Consider the following 18,315-nt stretch of genomic DNA (forward strand, 5'->3'; position numbering starts at 1 on the left):
GGGAGCGGCTGGGGAGAGGTCAATGGGGGGAAAAGGAGACTTATGTAATACTTTAAACAATAAAGAATTAAAAATAAAATAAAATAAGAACAAATGGCCTCAGATTATTAGCTGTGTGATCAAGAATAAACCCCGAGGAGGATTAGAAATGGCAGCAGAGTAAGTGGAAGCTACACAGACACGCTCTCAGAATCAAACTGGAATTACAGCTAAAATACAACAACAACAAAAAGCATCCTGAATAATCAACTGAAGACTAGCTGGAGGAGTGGTCGGCAAACTCATTAGTCAACAGAGTCAAAAATCAACAGTACAACGACTGAAATTTCTTTTGAGAGCCAAATTTTTAGTTTTAACTCAAACTATATAGGTAGGTACATTGTTATTAACTTAATTAGGGTCCTCCTAAGGCTTAGGAAGAGCCACACTCAAGGGGCCAAAGAGCCGCATATGGCTCACGAGCAGCAGTTTGCCGACCACGGAGCTGGAGAGAACCCTGATAATCAAGGACTGAAAGTGCAGACCACATAGAGACTGGTAGGAGGGGCAGAGGCGCAAAAGGGCTGGCGGGGCTCCCACAGAGAGCAGCTGAAGTCCCAGAGGGATATCCCAGCTGTGGGGGGTTGCCACTGAGAACTCTGGGGTGTAACCCCCAAGCTGGGCCCCCCAGCAGAGAGAACCAGAACGGAGAAGGGTGCCCACATAACTTCTGGCTGTGAAAAACAGCAGGGTTGCTGTCTGCCAAGGAGAGATGGCTACAAATTCAGGCACCAGACCCCGAATAGCTGCAGCAATCCTGAGAAAAAAGACCAAAGTTGGAGGGATCACAATACCAGATCTCAAGCTATACTACAACGCCACTGTCCTCAAAACTGCCTGGTATTGGCACAAGAACATATAGACCAATGAAACAGAACAGAGAACCCAGAAATCGACCCAAGCCATTATACTCAAACTAGAGGCCCAGTGCACAAATTCATGCACCAGTGGGGTCTCTCGGCCTGGCCTGCAGGATCAGGCTGAAACCGGCTCGCCAACATCCCCTGAGGGGTTCTGGATTGCAAGAGGGTGCAGGCCAGGCCAAGGGACCCCACAGGTGCACAGTCGGGGTTGGTGAGGGATGCGGGAGGTTGGCCAGCCGGAGAGGCACCGTGGGAGGGCTCCAGGGCATGTCCAGCCCATCTTGCTCAGTCCCAATAGGGCGTACCCCAGCAGTAAGCTAACCTACCGGTCAGATCATCTGCCCCCTGGTGGTCAGTGCACATCAGAGTGAGCAGTTGAGCAGCCTTAGCATTACACTTTGATTGGTTGAACAGATGACCAGACACTTAGCATATTAGGCTTTTATTATATAGGATAATATTTGACAAAGGAGGCAAGAGCATACAATGGAGACAAGATAGTCTCTTCAATAAATGGTGTTGGGAAAATTGGGCAGGTGCATGCAAAAAAATGAAACTAGATCACCAACTTACACCATACACAAAAATAAACTCAAAATGAATAAAGGACTTAAACACAGACAGGAAACCATAAAAATCTTGGAAGAATCCATAGGAAGCAAAATTGCATACATATATTGTAGAAATATCTCCACCAGTACAGCACCTAGGGCAATGAAAACGAAAGAGAAAATAAACAAATGGGACTACATCAAAATAAAAAGCTTCTGCACAGCGAAAGAAACCACCAACAAAACAAGAAAGCCCGCTGCATGGGAGAACATTTTTTTTTTGCCAATGTTATCACCGATAAGGGTTTAATCTCCAACGTTTACAGGGAACTTATACAACTTAACAAAAGGAAGATAAACAATCCAATCAAAAAATGGGCAAAGAACCTAAATAGACACATTTCAAAAGAGGAGATACAGAAGGCCAAGAGACATATGAAAACATGCTCAAAGTCACTAATCATCCGAGAGATGCAAATCAAAACAACAATGAGGTACCATCTCACACCTGTCAGAACGGCTATCATCAACAAATCAACAAACACCAAGTGCTGGCAAGAATGCAGAGAAAAAGGAACCCTCCTGCACTGCTGATAGGAATGCAGACTGGGGCAACCACTGTGGAAAACATTATGGAGTCTCCTTCAAAAATTAAAAATGGAACTTCCATTTGACCCAGTAATCCCACTTCTATGAATATATCCCAAGAAATCAGAAACACCAATCAGAAAGGATATATGCACCCCTATGTTCATAGCAGCACCATTTACAATAGCTAAGATTTGAAAACAGCCTAAGTGCCCATCAGCAGATGAGTGGATTTAAAAACTGTGGTACATCTACACAATGGAATACTATGTTGCTATAAAAAGGGAACTCTTACCATTTCCAACAGCATGGATGGAACTGGAGAGCATCATGCTAAGCAAAATAAGCCGGTCAGTGAAAGATATCACATGATCTCACTCATATGTGGAATATAATGAACATAAACTGATGAGCAAAAATAGAGCCAGAGGAAAAAAATATTTTAGAATCGAAGTAATCCTGTTATTTGCAGGTTTTTAATAATTTCTACAACTTTTGTGATATCATACTATGTTAGTACAGTTTTGGTAATATACTTAAAATCCTTTTACCTCTTGAAATATTAATGTTTATCGCATATAATATTATTATATTAAGATCTTTTTCTTGAATAATTGGTGTTTATTGTACATAACATCATATTTAAAATAATTTTTCTTGAGATATTAAGGTTTATTGCATGTAACATTATATTTAAGATCGTTTTTCTTGAAATATTAAAAATAATAATAATAGACATCACCCAGAGGAAAAAAAATTCAGACATCCCCTTAAAGAGCTAACACACAAAATTTCGTGTGCAGCACTTACCCTGGGCTCCAGCAGAGGGAGGGCAGAGTGGACTTGAGCTGTGTGAGCAGAAGCCAGAGATGGGAGCTCTAGGGTTAGAACATGGAGGGCAAACACCCCGGTTTCTAACCTGAGTCGTTCCCTCACCTGCAGACAACAACTTTCTCAGGCAGACCTTTGCCCCACCCTATTGGAAAACCTCACCTGTGGACAATTGCCTTTGGCTACTCAAGACTGAATACACTCAGTGTGCAGGCAGAGGCGATTTGGAGGCTTTGAGTCATTGCCTGATCTTTGCCTGAGTCAGAAACAGTGTAGCAGACCTACCTAATACATGGTCACAAAACCAAACAGGCAGCCAAAATGGGGAGATAAAAAACCAAACCCCAAATGAAAGAACTAGAGAATTCTCCAGAAGAGCTAAATGAAATGGAGATCATAAATTTATCAGACAGATGAGCCGCTTCATCGGTACTGTTGACCTGCCCCTGGTTCCCCCATGTCTCTCCACTTGTCCTGCGATGCCAGTGAGCCTGCAGGAAATGGACAAGAGGCTGAAGTACCCACTGCAGGTCAAATACTACGGGTGGAGATCGATAAGCTGGGCAAAGTGCTGACACTCACCCAGGTTCAGAACTGGCCCACTGGTATTTCATGGGATGGCCTTGATCCAAGTAAACTCTACACCTTGGTCTTTTTTTAAAAAATATGCTTATTGATTTCAGAGAGAAAGGGAGAGGAAGAGAGAAACATAGATTAGAGAATCATTGATTGGCTGCCTCCTGCACGCCCCCTACTGGGGATTGAGCCCTCAACCCGGGCATGTGCCCTTGACTGGAACTGAACCTGGGACCCTTCAGTCTGCAGGCTCTCTATCCACTGAGCCAAACCAGCTAGGGCAACACCTTGGTCTTGACAGACCCAGATGCTCCAGGCAGAAAGGACCCCACATTCAGAGGGAATGGAACCATGTCAACATGAAGGGCAACATCAGCAGTGGCACTGTCCTCTCTGATCATGTGGGCTCTGGGCCTCCTAAGGGCACAGGCCTTCACGGCTATATCTGGCTGGTTGATGAGCAACCCAAGCCACTGAAGTGTGACAAGCCCATTCTCAGCAACCAATTTGGAGACCACCATGGCAAATTCAAGGTGGCATCTTTTTGCAAAAAGTACAAGCTCGGGCCCCCAGTGGCCGGCACGTACCAGGCAGAATGGGATGACTATGTGCCCAAGCTCTATGAGCAGCTGGCTGGGAAGTAGGGGAAAGCCAGGAGACAGACATCGCCCAGGGCCCCAAGCAGTGTTCTCAAATTCAGTGATGCATGTTGATTTCTCCTCTTGCCTGTTCCCACTCTCACGGGCGAGACCTGAGCAAAGCTGGAGGGTAACTTATCCTTCTACCTGTCCTTTATCATTGTATAGGGTCACACATCTGGATTTATGTTTTGATCAAATTTGAACTCCATTTTGGGGTACTATGATGTGGTCATCAGATTGTTAATATAAGAATAAGAACCCAGAATTTAAAGGCGTATCCTCTGAAGGGCAGTAAGGAAACCTGCAGAGTCCCTTTGCTGTTGAGCTACAGGGCGGAGCGAGAGGTTCTCTGAAATCCGTAGTCTGTGGTGTTAAGTTTATCACTCTCCACTGGTGAAACAAAAGCCAGTCTGGAGTTGCCAAATGTGTTAATTCTGCTGTTTGATTACAGTTGAATAAAAATAAAAACATGTGTGAACAAAAAAAAGAAAGAAATTTATCAGACAGAGTTCGGGATAATGATGGCAAAGATGCTCAACAGCATGATAAAAAATATAGTAATTATGAAAACAGAAATAAAGAATGAAATAGCATAAATAAAGAACACATTGGAAGGAATATACAACAGATTAGGGGAAGCCAAGTTTCAGATCAGTGAATTAGAAGACAAGGTAGAAAAAAAAAATCACAGAATCAGAGAACCAAAAAGAAAAAAACAATTAAAAACAGGAGGGCAGCTTAAGGGAGCTGTGGGACAACATGAAACATAACAATATTGGAATAGCAGGAGTGCCAGAAGAGGCAGAAAGGGAGGAAGGAATGGAGAATGTGTTTGAAGAAATAATGGCAAAAAACTTCTCTAACCCGGTGAAGGAAAAAGTCACACAAGTTCAGGAGGCACAGAGAACCCCAGCAAGAAGAACTCAAACAGGCCCACACCCAGACACATCATAATTAAAATTCCAAAAATTAAAGACAAAGAGAGAATCTTAAAAACAGCAAGAGAAAAGTAAACTTATACCTACAAAGGAGCTCCCATAAGAACTGATTTCTCATCAGAAACTCTACAGGCCAGAAGGGGATGGCATAAAGTACCCAAGGTAATGGAAAGCAAGGATCTGAAACCAAGATTACTACATCCAGCAAGAATCATTCAAAATAGATGATCAGCCCTAGATGGTTTGGCTCAGTGGATACAGCATTGGCCTGCAGACTGAAATGTCCCAGGTTTGATTCTGGTCAAGGGCACATGCATGTGTTGCGGGCTCGATCTACAGTAGGGGGCGTGCAGGAGGCAGCCGATCAATGATTCTCTCTCATCATTGATGTTTCTGTCTCTCTCCCTCTCCCTTCCTCTCTGAAATTCAATAAAAATATATTAAGAAAATAAATGAAATTCAATAAAAATATACTAAAAAACTAAATAAATGGTCAAACCTTCCAGTTTCCTTTCCCCTGGGATCAGAACACTGATCTTGGTGGTCATTAAAAAAATAAAATAAAATAAATGGATGGTCAAATAAAGAGCTTGCCACACACACACACACAAAAAATGGCTAAAGGAATTTATCACAACCTAGTCAGCATTACAAGAAATGCTAATGGGACTACTGTAATGAGAAGAAGAGAGAGAGAGAGAGAGAACCCTAGGCATACATAATTAAAATGGCAACAAATAAGTACCTATGAATAATATCCTTGCCCAGCTGGCATGGCTCACTGGTTGACCATCAACCAATGAACTAGGAGATCACAGTTCAATTCCCAGTCAAGGCAGATGCCCAGGTTGTGGGCTCAATCCCCAGTATGGGGCATGCAGAAAGCAGAAAATCAATGATTCTCTCTCATCATTGATGTTTCTATCTCTCTCTCCTTCTCACTTATTTTCTGAAATCAATAATAAAAATATATCTTTTCAAATAATAATAACTTTGGAGAAACCAAGATGGCGGCATAGGTAAACACCGGAAATTGCTGCCGCGCACAACCACTTAAAAATACAACTAAAAGACAAAATGGACATCATCCAGAACCACAGGAAGGCTGGCTGAGTGGAAATTCTACAACTAGAAGGAAAGAGAAAAGCACACTGAGACTCAGAGGAGGTGCGGAAGTAAAGTGCAGAGGTACGGAGGCGCACACGGAAAGGGCTGGCAGCTGAGGACGTGGCACACGTGGAAAGGGCTGGCAGCTGAGGACGTGGCCCACGTGGAAAGAGCTGGCAGCTGAGGACATGGCGCATGTGAAAAGGGCTGGAAACTGAGGAAACGATTGTCTTATTCAATCAGGAGGGAGTCTCAAGCTCCTGACTGCTCTGAACTCCAGTTCCGGGCGAGTCTCTGGGGACCCAGACTCATACGGGAGAAACTGGACTGTCTGGCATCAGTCGGAACTCGAGGGCAGCTTTCTCTCAGAGGTACTTGCAGCGATTACCGGGACACTGAGAAGCCAGGCCTCTTAGGGTAGGACTGGGAAGCAGCCATAGCTGCTTGCTCCACCCTGTTGATCCCCTGAGACCCCGCCCCACCCAAGCTGTGTACAGAGGCTTTTGCATATGAAGGGCCTGGCCATTTGTAATCTGAAAATTACCTAACAAACTGCAGCTGGGTCAGAGAAACCCGGAACTTCCAAAAGAAGGCCCAAGGCCCCACAGCAGCTTGCATTACTTCACAGCTGGGCTCCTGCTGGGTAGCCTCAGGCAGAGGCTAAATTAGCACCTCCTTAAAGATCCAAGAGCCAGTGTACCCAGTGGTCAGAGTGGGACCATCCAGATTACAACTCCTCAGACCCATAAGGGACACACTCAGGGGGCAGACTCAGTGAGCACCAAAGCCCCACTGAAGCAAGTCTTGCCCCAGAAGGGTATCTCCAGCACAGAAGTTCTCCCACTGCAGACACAGCTGATTCTCACAGCCAATTGGCCTGGAGGTCAATTCCTCCCAATGATACCTACAACAATCAAGGCTTAACTACAACAAGACTGTGCACAAAGCCCACAAAGGGGTGCACCAAGAGTGTTCACCTCAGGTAACTGGGGAGGCTGAGCCACTGGGCCCTATAGGACACCTAGTACAGAAAACCACTCTATCAACACAGGGAAGCATAAAAAATGCGGAGACAAAGAAACAGGACACAAATGACAGAAATGGAGGAAAGCAAACTACTGGATATAGACTTCAAAACCACACTTTTAAGGTTTTTCAAGAATTCTCTAGAAACCACCCATAAACTTAGTGAGACCCTCAAGAAATCTAGTGAGACCCTTGAGGTTATGAAAAAGGACCAAGTAGAAATTAAGCATACACTGACTGAAATAAAGAATATTATACAGAGTTCCAACAGCAGACTAGAAGATCGCAAGAATCAAGTCAAAGATTTGAAATACGAAGAAGCAAAAAACACTCAACCGGAAAAAGAAAATGAAAAAAGAATCCAAAAATACGAAGATAGTGTAAGAAGCCTTTGGGACAGCTTCAAACGTACCAACATCCGAATTATGGGAGTGCCAGAAGAAGAGAGAGAGCAAGATATTGAAAACCTATTTGAAGAAATAATGACAGAAAACTTCCCCTACCTGGTGAAAGAAATAGACTTACAAGTCTAGAAAGTGCAGAGAACCCCAAACAAAAGGAATCCAAAGAGGACCACACCAAGACACATCATAATTAAAAAGCCAAGAGCAAAAGACAAAGAGAGAATCTTAAAAGCAGCAAGTGAAAAAAAGTCAGTTACCTACAAGGGAATACCCATACGACTGTCAGCTGATTTCTCAACAGAAACTTTGCAGGCCAGAAGGGAGTGGCAAGAAATATTCAAAGTGATGAATAGCAAGAACCTACAACCAAGATTACTTTACCCAGCAAAGCTATCATTCAGAATTGAAGGTCAGATAAAGAGCTTCACAGATAAGGAAAAGCTAAAGGAGTTCATCACCACCAAACCAGTATTATATGAAATGCTGAAAGGTATCCTTTAAGAAGAGGAAGAAGAAAAAGGTAAAGATACAAATTATGAACAACAAATACACATCTATCAACAAGTGAATCTAAAAATCAAGTGAATAAATAATCTGATGAACAGAATAAACTGGTGAATATAATAGAATCAGGGGCATAGAAAGGAAGTGGACTGACTATTTTCAGGGGGGAAAGGAGTGTGGGGGGTGCGGGAAGAGACTGGACAAAAATCGTACACCTATGCCGAAACTGGTTTGGCTCAGTGGATAGAGCGTCAGCCTGCGGACTGGGGGGTCCCGGGTTCGATTCCGGTCAAGGGCATGTACCTGGGTTGCGGGCATATCCCCAGTGGGAGATGTGCAGGAGGCAGCTGATCGATGTTTCTCTCTCATCAATGTTTCTAACTCTCTATCTCTCTCCCTTCCTCTCTGTAAAAAATCAATAAAATATATTTAAAAAAAAAAAAATCGTACACCTATGGATGAGGACAGTTGGGCGGGGGGGGGGGGTTAGGGAAAAGGGTGCAGTGGGAACTGGGTGGAGGGGAGCTATGGGGGGGGGAGAGGAACAACTGTAATAATCTTAACAATAAAGATTTAATTAAAAATAATAATAATAACCTTAAATTTAAATGGATTAAATGCTCCAATTAAAAGGCATAAGGTTGCTGAGTGGATACAAAAACATAACCCCCACCCCCCGGAAAAAAAAAAAAAAAAAAAAACATGACCCAACTATATGCTGTCTACAAGAGACTTACTCAGAACAGAAGACTCACACAGGATGAGTGTGAAGGGATATAAAAAAACTTTCCCTGCAAATGCAAAAGAAAAAAAAGCTGGGCTAGCAATACTCATATCCGTCAAAATAGACTTCAAAATGAAGGCCATCACAAGAGACAACACAGGTCACTAAATAATACTAAAGGGATTGATCCAACAAGAAGATATAACCCTGGTAAACAGATATCCACCCAATATAGGAGCACCTAAATATATAAAAAAAAATTCTAGAGGACATTAAGGGAGAGATCGACAACAATACAGTCATAGTAGGGACTTTAATACCCACTAACTTCACTGGATAGATCTTCCAGACTGAAAAGTAACAAGGAAACAGTGACCCTAAAGGACACACTGGATCAGATGGATTTAGTCGACATTTATAGAACATTTCACCCAAAAGCAGCAGAATATACATTCCTCTCAGGTGCACATGGACCATTGACAAAAATAGACCACATGTTAGGACACAAAACAAGTCTCTACAAGTTCAAGAAGATTGAAATCATATCAAACATCTTCTCAGATGACAGTGGAATGAAATTAGAAATCATCTACAGTAAAAACACCCCAAAACATTCAAACACATGGAGGCTAAACAGCATGTTATTAAACAGTGACTGGCTTACCAATGACATCAAGAAAGAAATCAAAAACTTAAACTAAACAAATGAAAATGAACACACAACAACCCCAAATCTTTGGGACACAGCAAAAGCAGTCCTGTGCATCCTGAGTTAATAGCACTACAGAGAACCCTCAGAAAAAACAAAAAAGAATAATAAACTATTTAACCCTACAACTTAAAGAACTAGAAAGAGAACAAGAAAAACCCAGCATAAGTAGAAGGAAGGAAATAATAAAGATTAGAGCAGAAATAAATGACATAGATACTAAAGAAAAAAACAATCAATGAAACCAAGAGCTTGTTCTTTGAAAACATATACAAGGTTGATGAAGCGTTAGCCAGACTTATCAAGAAACAAAGAGAGAGGCGACCCACATCACTAACATCAGAAACGAAAGCAGTGAAGAAAGGATTGTAAGAAAATACCAGGAACAACTACATGCCAACAAGCTGAACAATGTGGATGAAATGGACAAATTCCTAGAAAAATACGATCTCCCAAAACTGAATCAAGAAGAATCTGAAAGCCTGAATAGGCCAGTAACAACTGAGGAAATAGAAGCAGTAATCAAAAAACTCCCAGCAAACAAAGCCCTGGTCTGCACGGCTTCACAGGGGAGTTTTACCAAACATCCAAAGAAGAACTGACACTTATATTCCTCAAACTGTTTCAGAAAATCCAAGAGGAAGGAACACTTCCAAACTCTCTTTATGAGGCCAGCTTTATCCTAATTCCAAAACTAGATAAAAACACTACAAAGAAAGAGAATTACAGCCCAGTATCCCTGATGAACATAGATGCTAAAATTCTCAACAAAATATTAGCAAGTTGCATCCAACAATATATTAAAAAGATCATACACCATGACCAAGTGGGACTTATTCCAGGGATGCAAGGCTGGTACAATATTCGCAAATCAATAAACGTGATATATCACATAAACAAACTGAAAGACAAAAATCACATGATCATATCAACAGACACAGAAAAAGCATTCGACAAAATCTAACACCCATTTTTCATAAAAACTCTCAGCAAAGTGGGAACAACCCTTAACATTCAACCATTTCTTCCCTGTTGTGGTGGATTCATGTCAGACACCATGTCCAGGAAATTGTGCTGGTATCCACCTCCCAGTCCGTCATTCCCATTTAAGCACAGGTCAAATCTATACTAATAATAGAGCAATATGCAAATTGTCCGGGACACCGTCACAGTAACAACCGAACAGCAGGCTGCGTGGGGTGAAGAGGCCGGCAAGGGGGTTAGTGAGGGACGACCAAACGACGCAACAGCAGGCTGCATGAGGTGACCAGGCTGGCGGGGGGGGGGGGGGGGGGGGCGGGGGCGGGGAGCAGGGGGCAGTAAGGGGCAACCAGGCTGGTGGGGGGGGGGGCATTTGGGGGTGACCAGGCCGGCAGGGGCGGGGGTAGTTGTGGATGGTCAGGCAGGAAGGCAGGTGAGGTTAGGAGGCCGCAATCCTGGATTGGAGGGTGCAGGCTGGGCTGAGGGGACCTCCTCCCCTGCACAAATTTCGTGCACCAGGCCTCCAGTTAGCGCAGCAGTTCTCAACCTGTGGGTCGCGACCCCCTTGGGGGTCGAACGACCCTTTCACAGGGGTCGCCTAAGACCATCGGAAAACACATATGTAATTAAATATTGTTTTTGTGATTAATCACTATGCTTTAATTATGTTCAATTTGTCACAATGAAAATACATCCTGCATATCAGATATTTACATGACGATTCATAACAGTAGCAACATTACAGTTATGAAGTAGCAACGAAAGTAATTTTATGGCTAGGGGTCACCACAACATGAGGAACTGTATTAAAGGGCCGCGGCATCAGGAAGGTTGAGAACCACTGAGTTAAAGTATAATCATCAAGTCTTAGGGAAGGCTATCTCTAATTTCTTTTTATTTCATAGAGAAGGGAGAGGTAGAGGGACACAGAAACATCAATGATAATAATCATGGATCGGCTGCCTCCTGCATGCCCCCCACTGGGGATCAAGCCCACAACCCAGGATTGAACCTGGAACCCTTCAGTCTGCAGGCTGATGCTCTACCCACTGAGCAAAACTGGCCAGGGCAAATTTCTTAATCAGTAAGACTATCAGAAGAACTTTGAAGGACAAAATTCTTTAAATGTATTACTTCAGGATTTAAATAAATTCAATGTGAACAACTTATTTAAAAAATTGGTTTTGACATTCCACAAAGCTGACATGTTTTCCAGTCAAAGGGACTGTTGTAGCCAGAGGTGAATTCCAAGGCGGTAACAGCGGACACACGTGAATCACAGGCCGGCCTTTGCCTCACTCCCACCTCCTCCACCAGGACACAGATCTGAAATGTCCTTTCCGTTCCTCCTGAACCGCGTCCTCATCTCTACTTTCGTTGGCTAATTGGATTTTATTTCCATCTGGAAACTGTCTTATTGGTGCGTGACCTTTACCTGATGGTTTCTTGTTTTTGTTTTTCCTTTTAGAACCTGGATAGAAAACTCGGTTCCGCCAGGGATTTCCGATGGGGTGAAGGGGCGCTTCCTCCCCAAAGAAACAGCCCCGGCCGCTAGGAAAGCCGCATCTGCTGGTTATGCCATAGGCAGGGGAGGGTGGAGTGGAAACGGTCATTTCAGAGCAAAGACGGATGTGGGGAGAGAAAGTTGAGGCTGGGCAGGCCTGCTCTTTCCATCTCACACACACACACACACTCACACACACTCACACACTCATACGCACTCACACACACACACACATGCACTCACACACACATACACACACTCACACACGCACTCATACACACACACACTCACACACACACTCACACACTCACACACGCACTCATACACACACACTCACACACACACACACGCACTCATACACGCACACACTCACACACTCATACGCACTCACACACACTCACACACGCACTCATACACACACACACTCACACACACACTCACACACTCACACACGCACTCATACACACACACTCACACACACACACTCACACACTCACACACGCACTCATACACACACACTCACACACACACACTCACACACTCATACACACACACTCACACACACACTCACACACACACACACATGCACTCACACACACACTCACACACTCACACACGCACTCATACACACACACACACACACTCACACACTCACACACGCACTCATACACACACACTCACACACACACACTCACACACTCATACACACACACTCACACACACACTCACACACTCACACACGCACTCATACACACACTCACACACACACACTCACACACTCATACACACACACTCACACACGCACTCATACACACACTCACACACACACACTCACACACTCATACACACACACTCACACACACACTCACACACACACACACGCACTCACACACACACATTCACCCACACACTCACACACTCACACACACTCACACACGCACTCATACACACACACACTCACACACGCACTCATACACACACATTCACCCACACACTCACACACTCACACACACTCACACACGCACTCATACACACACACACTCACACACGCACTCATACACACACACACACACACTCACACACTCACACACGCACTCATACACACACACTCACACACACACACTCACACACTCATACACACACACTCACACACACACTCACACATGCACTCACACACACATACACACACACACACGCACTCATACACACACACTCACACACACTCACACACACACTCACACACTCACACACGCACTCATACACACACTCACACACACACACTCACACACTCATACACACACACTCACACACACACTCACACACACACACACGCACTCACACACACACATTCACCCACACACTCACACACTCACACACACTCACACACGCACTCATACACACACACACTCACACACGCACTCATACACACACACACTCACACACTCATACACACGCACTCACGCACTCTCACACACTCACACACACGTGCACACACTCACACACACACTCACATGCACTCATACATACACACACTCACACACACACTCATACACACGCGCGCACACTCACACACACACACACTCACACACACACGCAGCCCCACGACCGTCCCTTCCTGACCGCCCCCCACAGATGACGCACCAGGTCCGCGGGCGGGGCAGCTCCTCAAAGGCCTGAGAAACCCTGCCTGGGGCCCCGCGGTCTGTGCAGGTGCTGGAGGCAGGGTGGGGGTGGGCGGGGAGCCACTCGTTCCCTCGAGGGGTGATGGGGCCACAGGCTGCGCCAGCAGCCTCCCCGGGGAGCCCTCGCCAGCCAGCGGGGTGCCGCCACAGGGGCCGGGAGGAGGGTCAAGGTCCCGGAGGCTCCACCTCAAGAGGAGGGGGCAGGGGCCGGGCCACCAAATGCGGGAAGCGGGGCTTTAGGCATTTCCTTGTTGGTACAAAGGAGCCCAAGAACCACCTCCCACTCACAGCAGAAGCTTCCGCCATCCGAGGTTTTATTTCCAGCAACATCCAAACACACCAACACACTCTCACAGAAGAGCTCGGCAGCCCTGAGCACGCACTCCTGCCCACCCGCGGGCCCACGGGGCGCGGCCACAGCTCCAGCTTCTCCTCCAGGGCCGGGCGCTGCGACTCCGCTTCGCACCCCGCAAGCTTGGACGCTCCCCACAACCAGGCGGGCTCCTCCAGGCACAGGGAGGTCCGTCTGCTGGTGTGCGCTTCGGGGGGACGCAGAGGCAAACCACCCCTGGAGCTGCGCGGCGCCCCGAGACCGCGGGCGCTGTCCGCCATCGGAGGAAGGAGCTGAGGGTCCCTGGGCTCCCGCATCTCCGAGGACAGGGAGCTGCGGGCAGGGCCAGGCTCCTGCTGGAACCATGGGGCCAGGAAGGCTGTCCCAGGGGCCTCGCGGTGCGGGAAGGAGGGGAGGGTGCGGGGGCTGAGCTGATATTAAAAACACATCCCAGTGAAGACAGAGGGGGCCGCGGGGCTGGAAGATGCCAGGCCTCCTGTGGACGGCACTTCAGGGCCAGAGTCCGGCAGCCCCTGAGCCCGGCGGCGGCGAGACCAGGGAGCTCACACCAGGAAGGATGAAGTCTGTCTGAATTCCCCCTGCAGAAACGAAACCCGTCAATCTTTCCAGCCTTCTTCTTCTTCTTCTTCTTCTTGGGGGGGTAATTATCACTGAGGATATTTTTCCATTGATTTTCAGAGAGAGTGGAAGGGAGGGAGAGAGAGAGAGAGAAACAGCAATGGGAGAGAGAGAGAGATCCACTGGTTGCCTCCTGCACAGGCCCCACCCAGGCCAGGGATCCTGCAACCAAAGTACATGCCCTTGACCTGAATCGAACCTGGGACCCTGCAGTCCGTGGGCTGACGCTCTATCCACTGAGTCACACCGGCCAGGGCCTCTCATCTTCTTCAGTTCACATACTGAACACACAAACCCAGGCCCCAGAGCCCCCCTCCCCCTGCGACACTTGCCTCGCTCCGAGCGGTGGGCTGGCTGTAAATGACCTTCTTGCTTTCGGTCCTGCAGAAGACGGGACAGTCAAACCCGAGCCCCTCTCCTTGCCAACCTTTGAGGTCAGAAGTGAGAACCGGACAGAATCACGAGGTCTCAGGTGGGGACGCGGGTGGAGGGGGAGGGACAGCACAGACCGCCATGAGCCAGAGAAACTCATGTCTCCCTGCCAGGCGTGGCCTCCACCTCCACCCCCTTCCCCTGGGCCCCTCTCAGCATCAAACCATACGCATCCATGTTCTCCACCTCGGAGAGACCGGCACAGCGCCTCACTCACCCTTTCTTCTTTCCTGAAAGAGAAGAAATGGACGGTGCGCATCAGCAGAACAAGCAGCTCAGCCAGGAAGATGGGAGCCAGCATGCAGCCCCCACACAGCCCCGGAGCTGAGCCCAGCTTGGGGGCCAGAGGAGGGAGAGCCTCTGAGGCCAAGGACTTACTGTCAAAGTAGCCACGGCTGTAGGCGAACCAGATGCCGAAAATCAGGAATCCAAGGAGAATGAGTGTCACTAGGACCGCTGCCACGATGCCCCCAACATTCAGCTCCACTACGAGACACAAATGAGAGGTCGGGCACATGAATGTTCACTTACTGTACCAACTACACGGTCCAAGCAGCAGGAAAAGACCCCAAGCGCCCCCTCCAGGTCTGAGCCCCGCCCCTGCCACCCTGCCCGCACGCACCAGCCTCCATGCGCACAGCATCGGACATCATGGGTGTCCCGTACCCGTTCTGTGCCTGGCAAGAGTACTCTCCGGTATCAGAGGCCGAGACGGGATCAAAGACCTGCAGGGCAGAAAACCACCTGTCCTGCTCGAGCGCCACGTGCCTGCCTTTGGTGTCTCTGGATCCTACAGCCCAGCGCCTTGCTGCTGTCCCTCCTCCCCACCTTCAGCGCTTCTGCCCCTGTGTCCCAACCCTGTTCAGCCCGCCTGTCCGTACCAGCTCCCCTGTCTTGGGGTTCAGGCTGTAGGAAGAGTTGCTGAAGGCACGGTTTCTCTTGGGCTCCAGAGGCATCAGGGCCCCATCCCTGTACCACAGGTACTCCGAGGGCGGGGAGCCGTCAGCCTCCGAACAGGTCAGCACCGCCCGGCTCCCGATGGTGGCGGAGGAGGGGATGGTGACCGTGGGTTTGGATGGCGGCACTGGAAAGGAGAGAAGGTGCTGACCACAGGGCAGGGAGGGCTCCTGGAGGCAAAGTGGCTGACGAGGGCGCTACCCCGGCCTCCACGCTGGCCTCCCCGCCTCCCTGTGACTGAGTCCCCGCCCAGAGCACCTCACCATCAGTGCGCTCCCAGGCTCGGCAGAGCCCACCCAGCATTGGGGGAAGCAACCATGCCCAGTGGGCAGAGACCTGGCACATACCAAGGACAATGAGCTGCACGCTGACCTCCCCGTAGGCGGTGCCACCTTCATCCGAGACCATGCACGTGTACATCCCCGTGTCCTTCCGGGTCACAGAGTGGAAGGTGATGCCAGTGTTTGAGAAGGTGACTCTGTCCTCAAAGGGAGCTGCGGGGAGAGGAGCCAGCGTAGGGGGGGGCTGGAGAGCTGGGAGAAGCTGGTGCCCGTGACACCGAGGCACCTAAGCGAGGAGGTGGGAAGGCCCTGGGGACCTGGCATCCAGATGCAGGACTCACCTGTGATCTTGTTGTTATAGCAGACGAGGCTGGTGATGTCACCCTGGGCAAACTTCCACTCCACTCGGGGAGAGGAGAAGCCCGAGTAGGAGCAGGACAACTTGGCGGCTACAGACAAGATCCATGTGAGTGGGAGGAAGCAGCAACAAATAGAGAAGACAGGACCCTGGCCGGCTCCACCCCCACCCCCCTCCCACCCCGAGCTCCTCCCAACTCACGTTTATCCTCGGGAATTTTGACCTCGGGGTTGGAAGTGTACACGGCTTCCCTGCCCAGCGCCGGCGAGCCTAGGACGAGAGGCTCCCGTCAGGAGGGGCAGCACCTGGAAGGCCCTGAGCCCCCGAGGCGCAGGGACTCAGAGTCAAGCTCTTGCCAGTTTCACCCCAACATCTTAAGTAATCTTCTTCAAATGCCTTTGCTACAATTGCAGGCCAATACTTCTGTTATTAGTGGAAATAAAATATTTCAGATGCAATTTATTTCATTTTTTATACCCCACCCCCACCCTGGGACTCCCAGTAATCTAATTAGATTCCCACTGGTCAAGAGCAGCTCCCCAAAATGGCACTTCACGGTTCACAACTTCTCCACATCCCGGCAGGAAACCGGCCGGGCCGAGGAGGAGCATCTGTCGGGTATCTGGTGCATTTCAGCATGTTTCTCATACATGGTATCACTTGACCCTTGAGACAAGCATGACAGACCAGCAGGACAAGTATTATCACCCAATTTTACACAAAGAACGGAGGTGACAAGCCTAAGGTCACGTCGCTGGTTCTGAGACAGAGCCGGGACCAGAACTGGGCTCAGGTAACTTCACCAGCATCTCCTGCTGCCGAAGGCCGGGAAGGACGGTGTGTGGTGGGTGGAGAGACAGAGCTAATTCCACAGCAGGCGGGAGGCAGGCAGCAGGCTGCACGGAGGGGCCAGGCCGCCAGTACAGCCACAGGGGCCAGGACTGCGGGAGGGTGAGGACCTCACACGCTGTTTTCGTTCCTGTTTCAACACTCAAACTCATGGAGCTTTACTTGCAGCCTTGAGTCCGAACCCTGCCTTCTGAGGTAAATGCAAACACCCTGATGCATACGAGGCATTTCCCTTTACACATAACTGAGCAGGGCCTTGACCCCGAGCTCCCTCTGCTCATCTGAAGGGTGAGCTAGAGGCTCTCTACATGCTCAAGCCCCTCCCTTCCCCCTCCCCCTCTCAACCCCCTTGTCTTCTCTCGCTATCTATCTATCTATCTATCTATCATCTTCTCCCCCCCTCTGTCATTAGTGTTCATGTGCATTTATTTTAGTTTCACAAACACTGTGAATTAATCGGATAAGTCTTCCCTCCCCATTTTACAGATGAGAAAATGAACTCACTCCAGGTTAGGTGGCTGGCCCCGCCCAGCTTTCCACTTGGAAATGGCAGAACTGAGGTTAGCACCCAGGTCACTCCCACCCCCCTTCCCTTACTTTTCTCTACCACGCTGTTTCTCAGACAAGTCACTGGCCTGATGCAGATAAACTGTGTAATAAAATGTCATTCTCTTAAGTCAGGCCCATTTGACCTATGAATTCTAATAATATTACCCTGTAACTGTATATTTGACATTACACTTTAATGTCAAACTTCATTAAATGTAGTAAGAGATACAGAAATTAAATCAAATACTTTA

General features: G+C 47.9%; 1 protein-coding gene across 5 annotated transcripts in view; it reads right to left on the reverse strand.

The window, feature by feature from the left end:
- Positions 1 to 1,447: 1,447 nt before the first annotated feature.
- The window catches only part of F11R (F11 receptor), a 43,443-nt gene continuing 26,575 nt past the window's right edge, over positions 1,448 to 18,315 (reverse strand). For 2 of the 5 annotated variants that reach the window (XM_036342887.1, XM_036342886.1), the window contains 9 exons: positions 16,868 to 16,936; positions 16,650 to 16,757; positions 16,375 to 16,521; positions 15,952 to 16,154; positions 15,693 to 15,795; positions 15,449 to 15,556; positions 15,288 to 15,300; positions 14,971 to 15,019; positions 13,960 to 14,598 (listed from right to left, as the gene is read on the reverse strand). In XM_036342887.1, the coding sequence (XP_036198780.1) occupies positions 14,563 to 14,598; positions 14,971 to 15,019; positions 15,288 to 15,300; positions 15,449 to 15,556; positions 15,693 to 15,795; positions 15,952 to 16,154; positions 16,375 to 16,521; positions 16,650 to 16,757; positions 16,868 to 16,936 (836 nt within the window). In that variant the 3' untranslated portion in view covers positions 13,960 to 14,562. Of the gene's footprint in view, positions 1,609 to 13,959; positions 14,599 to 14,970; positions 15,020 to 15,287; positions 15,301 to 15,448; positions 15,557 to 15,692; positions 15,796 to 15,951; positions 16,155 to 16,374; positions 16,522 to 16,649; positions 16,758 to 16,867; positions 16,937 to 18,315 lie in introns of those variants that run through there. The other 3 variants (XM_036342888.1, XM_036342884.1, XM_036342885.1) reach the window with 3 other exon arrangements.

This window comes from Myotis myotis, unplaced genomic scaffold (genome assembly GCF_014108235.1).
Source record: "Myotis myotis isolate mMyoMyo1 unplaced genomic scaffold, mMyoMyo1.p scaffold_m19_p_18, whole genome shotgun sequence".
NCBI classification, from domain to species: domain Eukaryota; kingdom Metazoa; phylum Chordata; class Mammalia; order Chiroptera; family Vespertilionidae; genus Myotis; species Myotis myotis.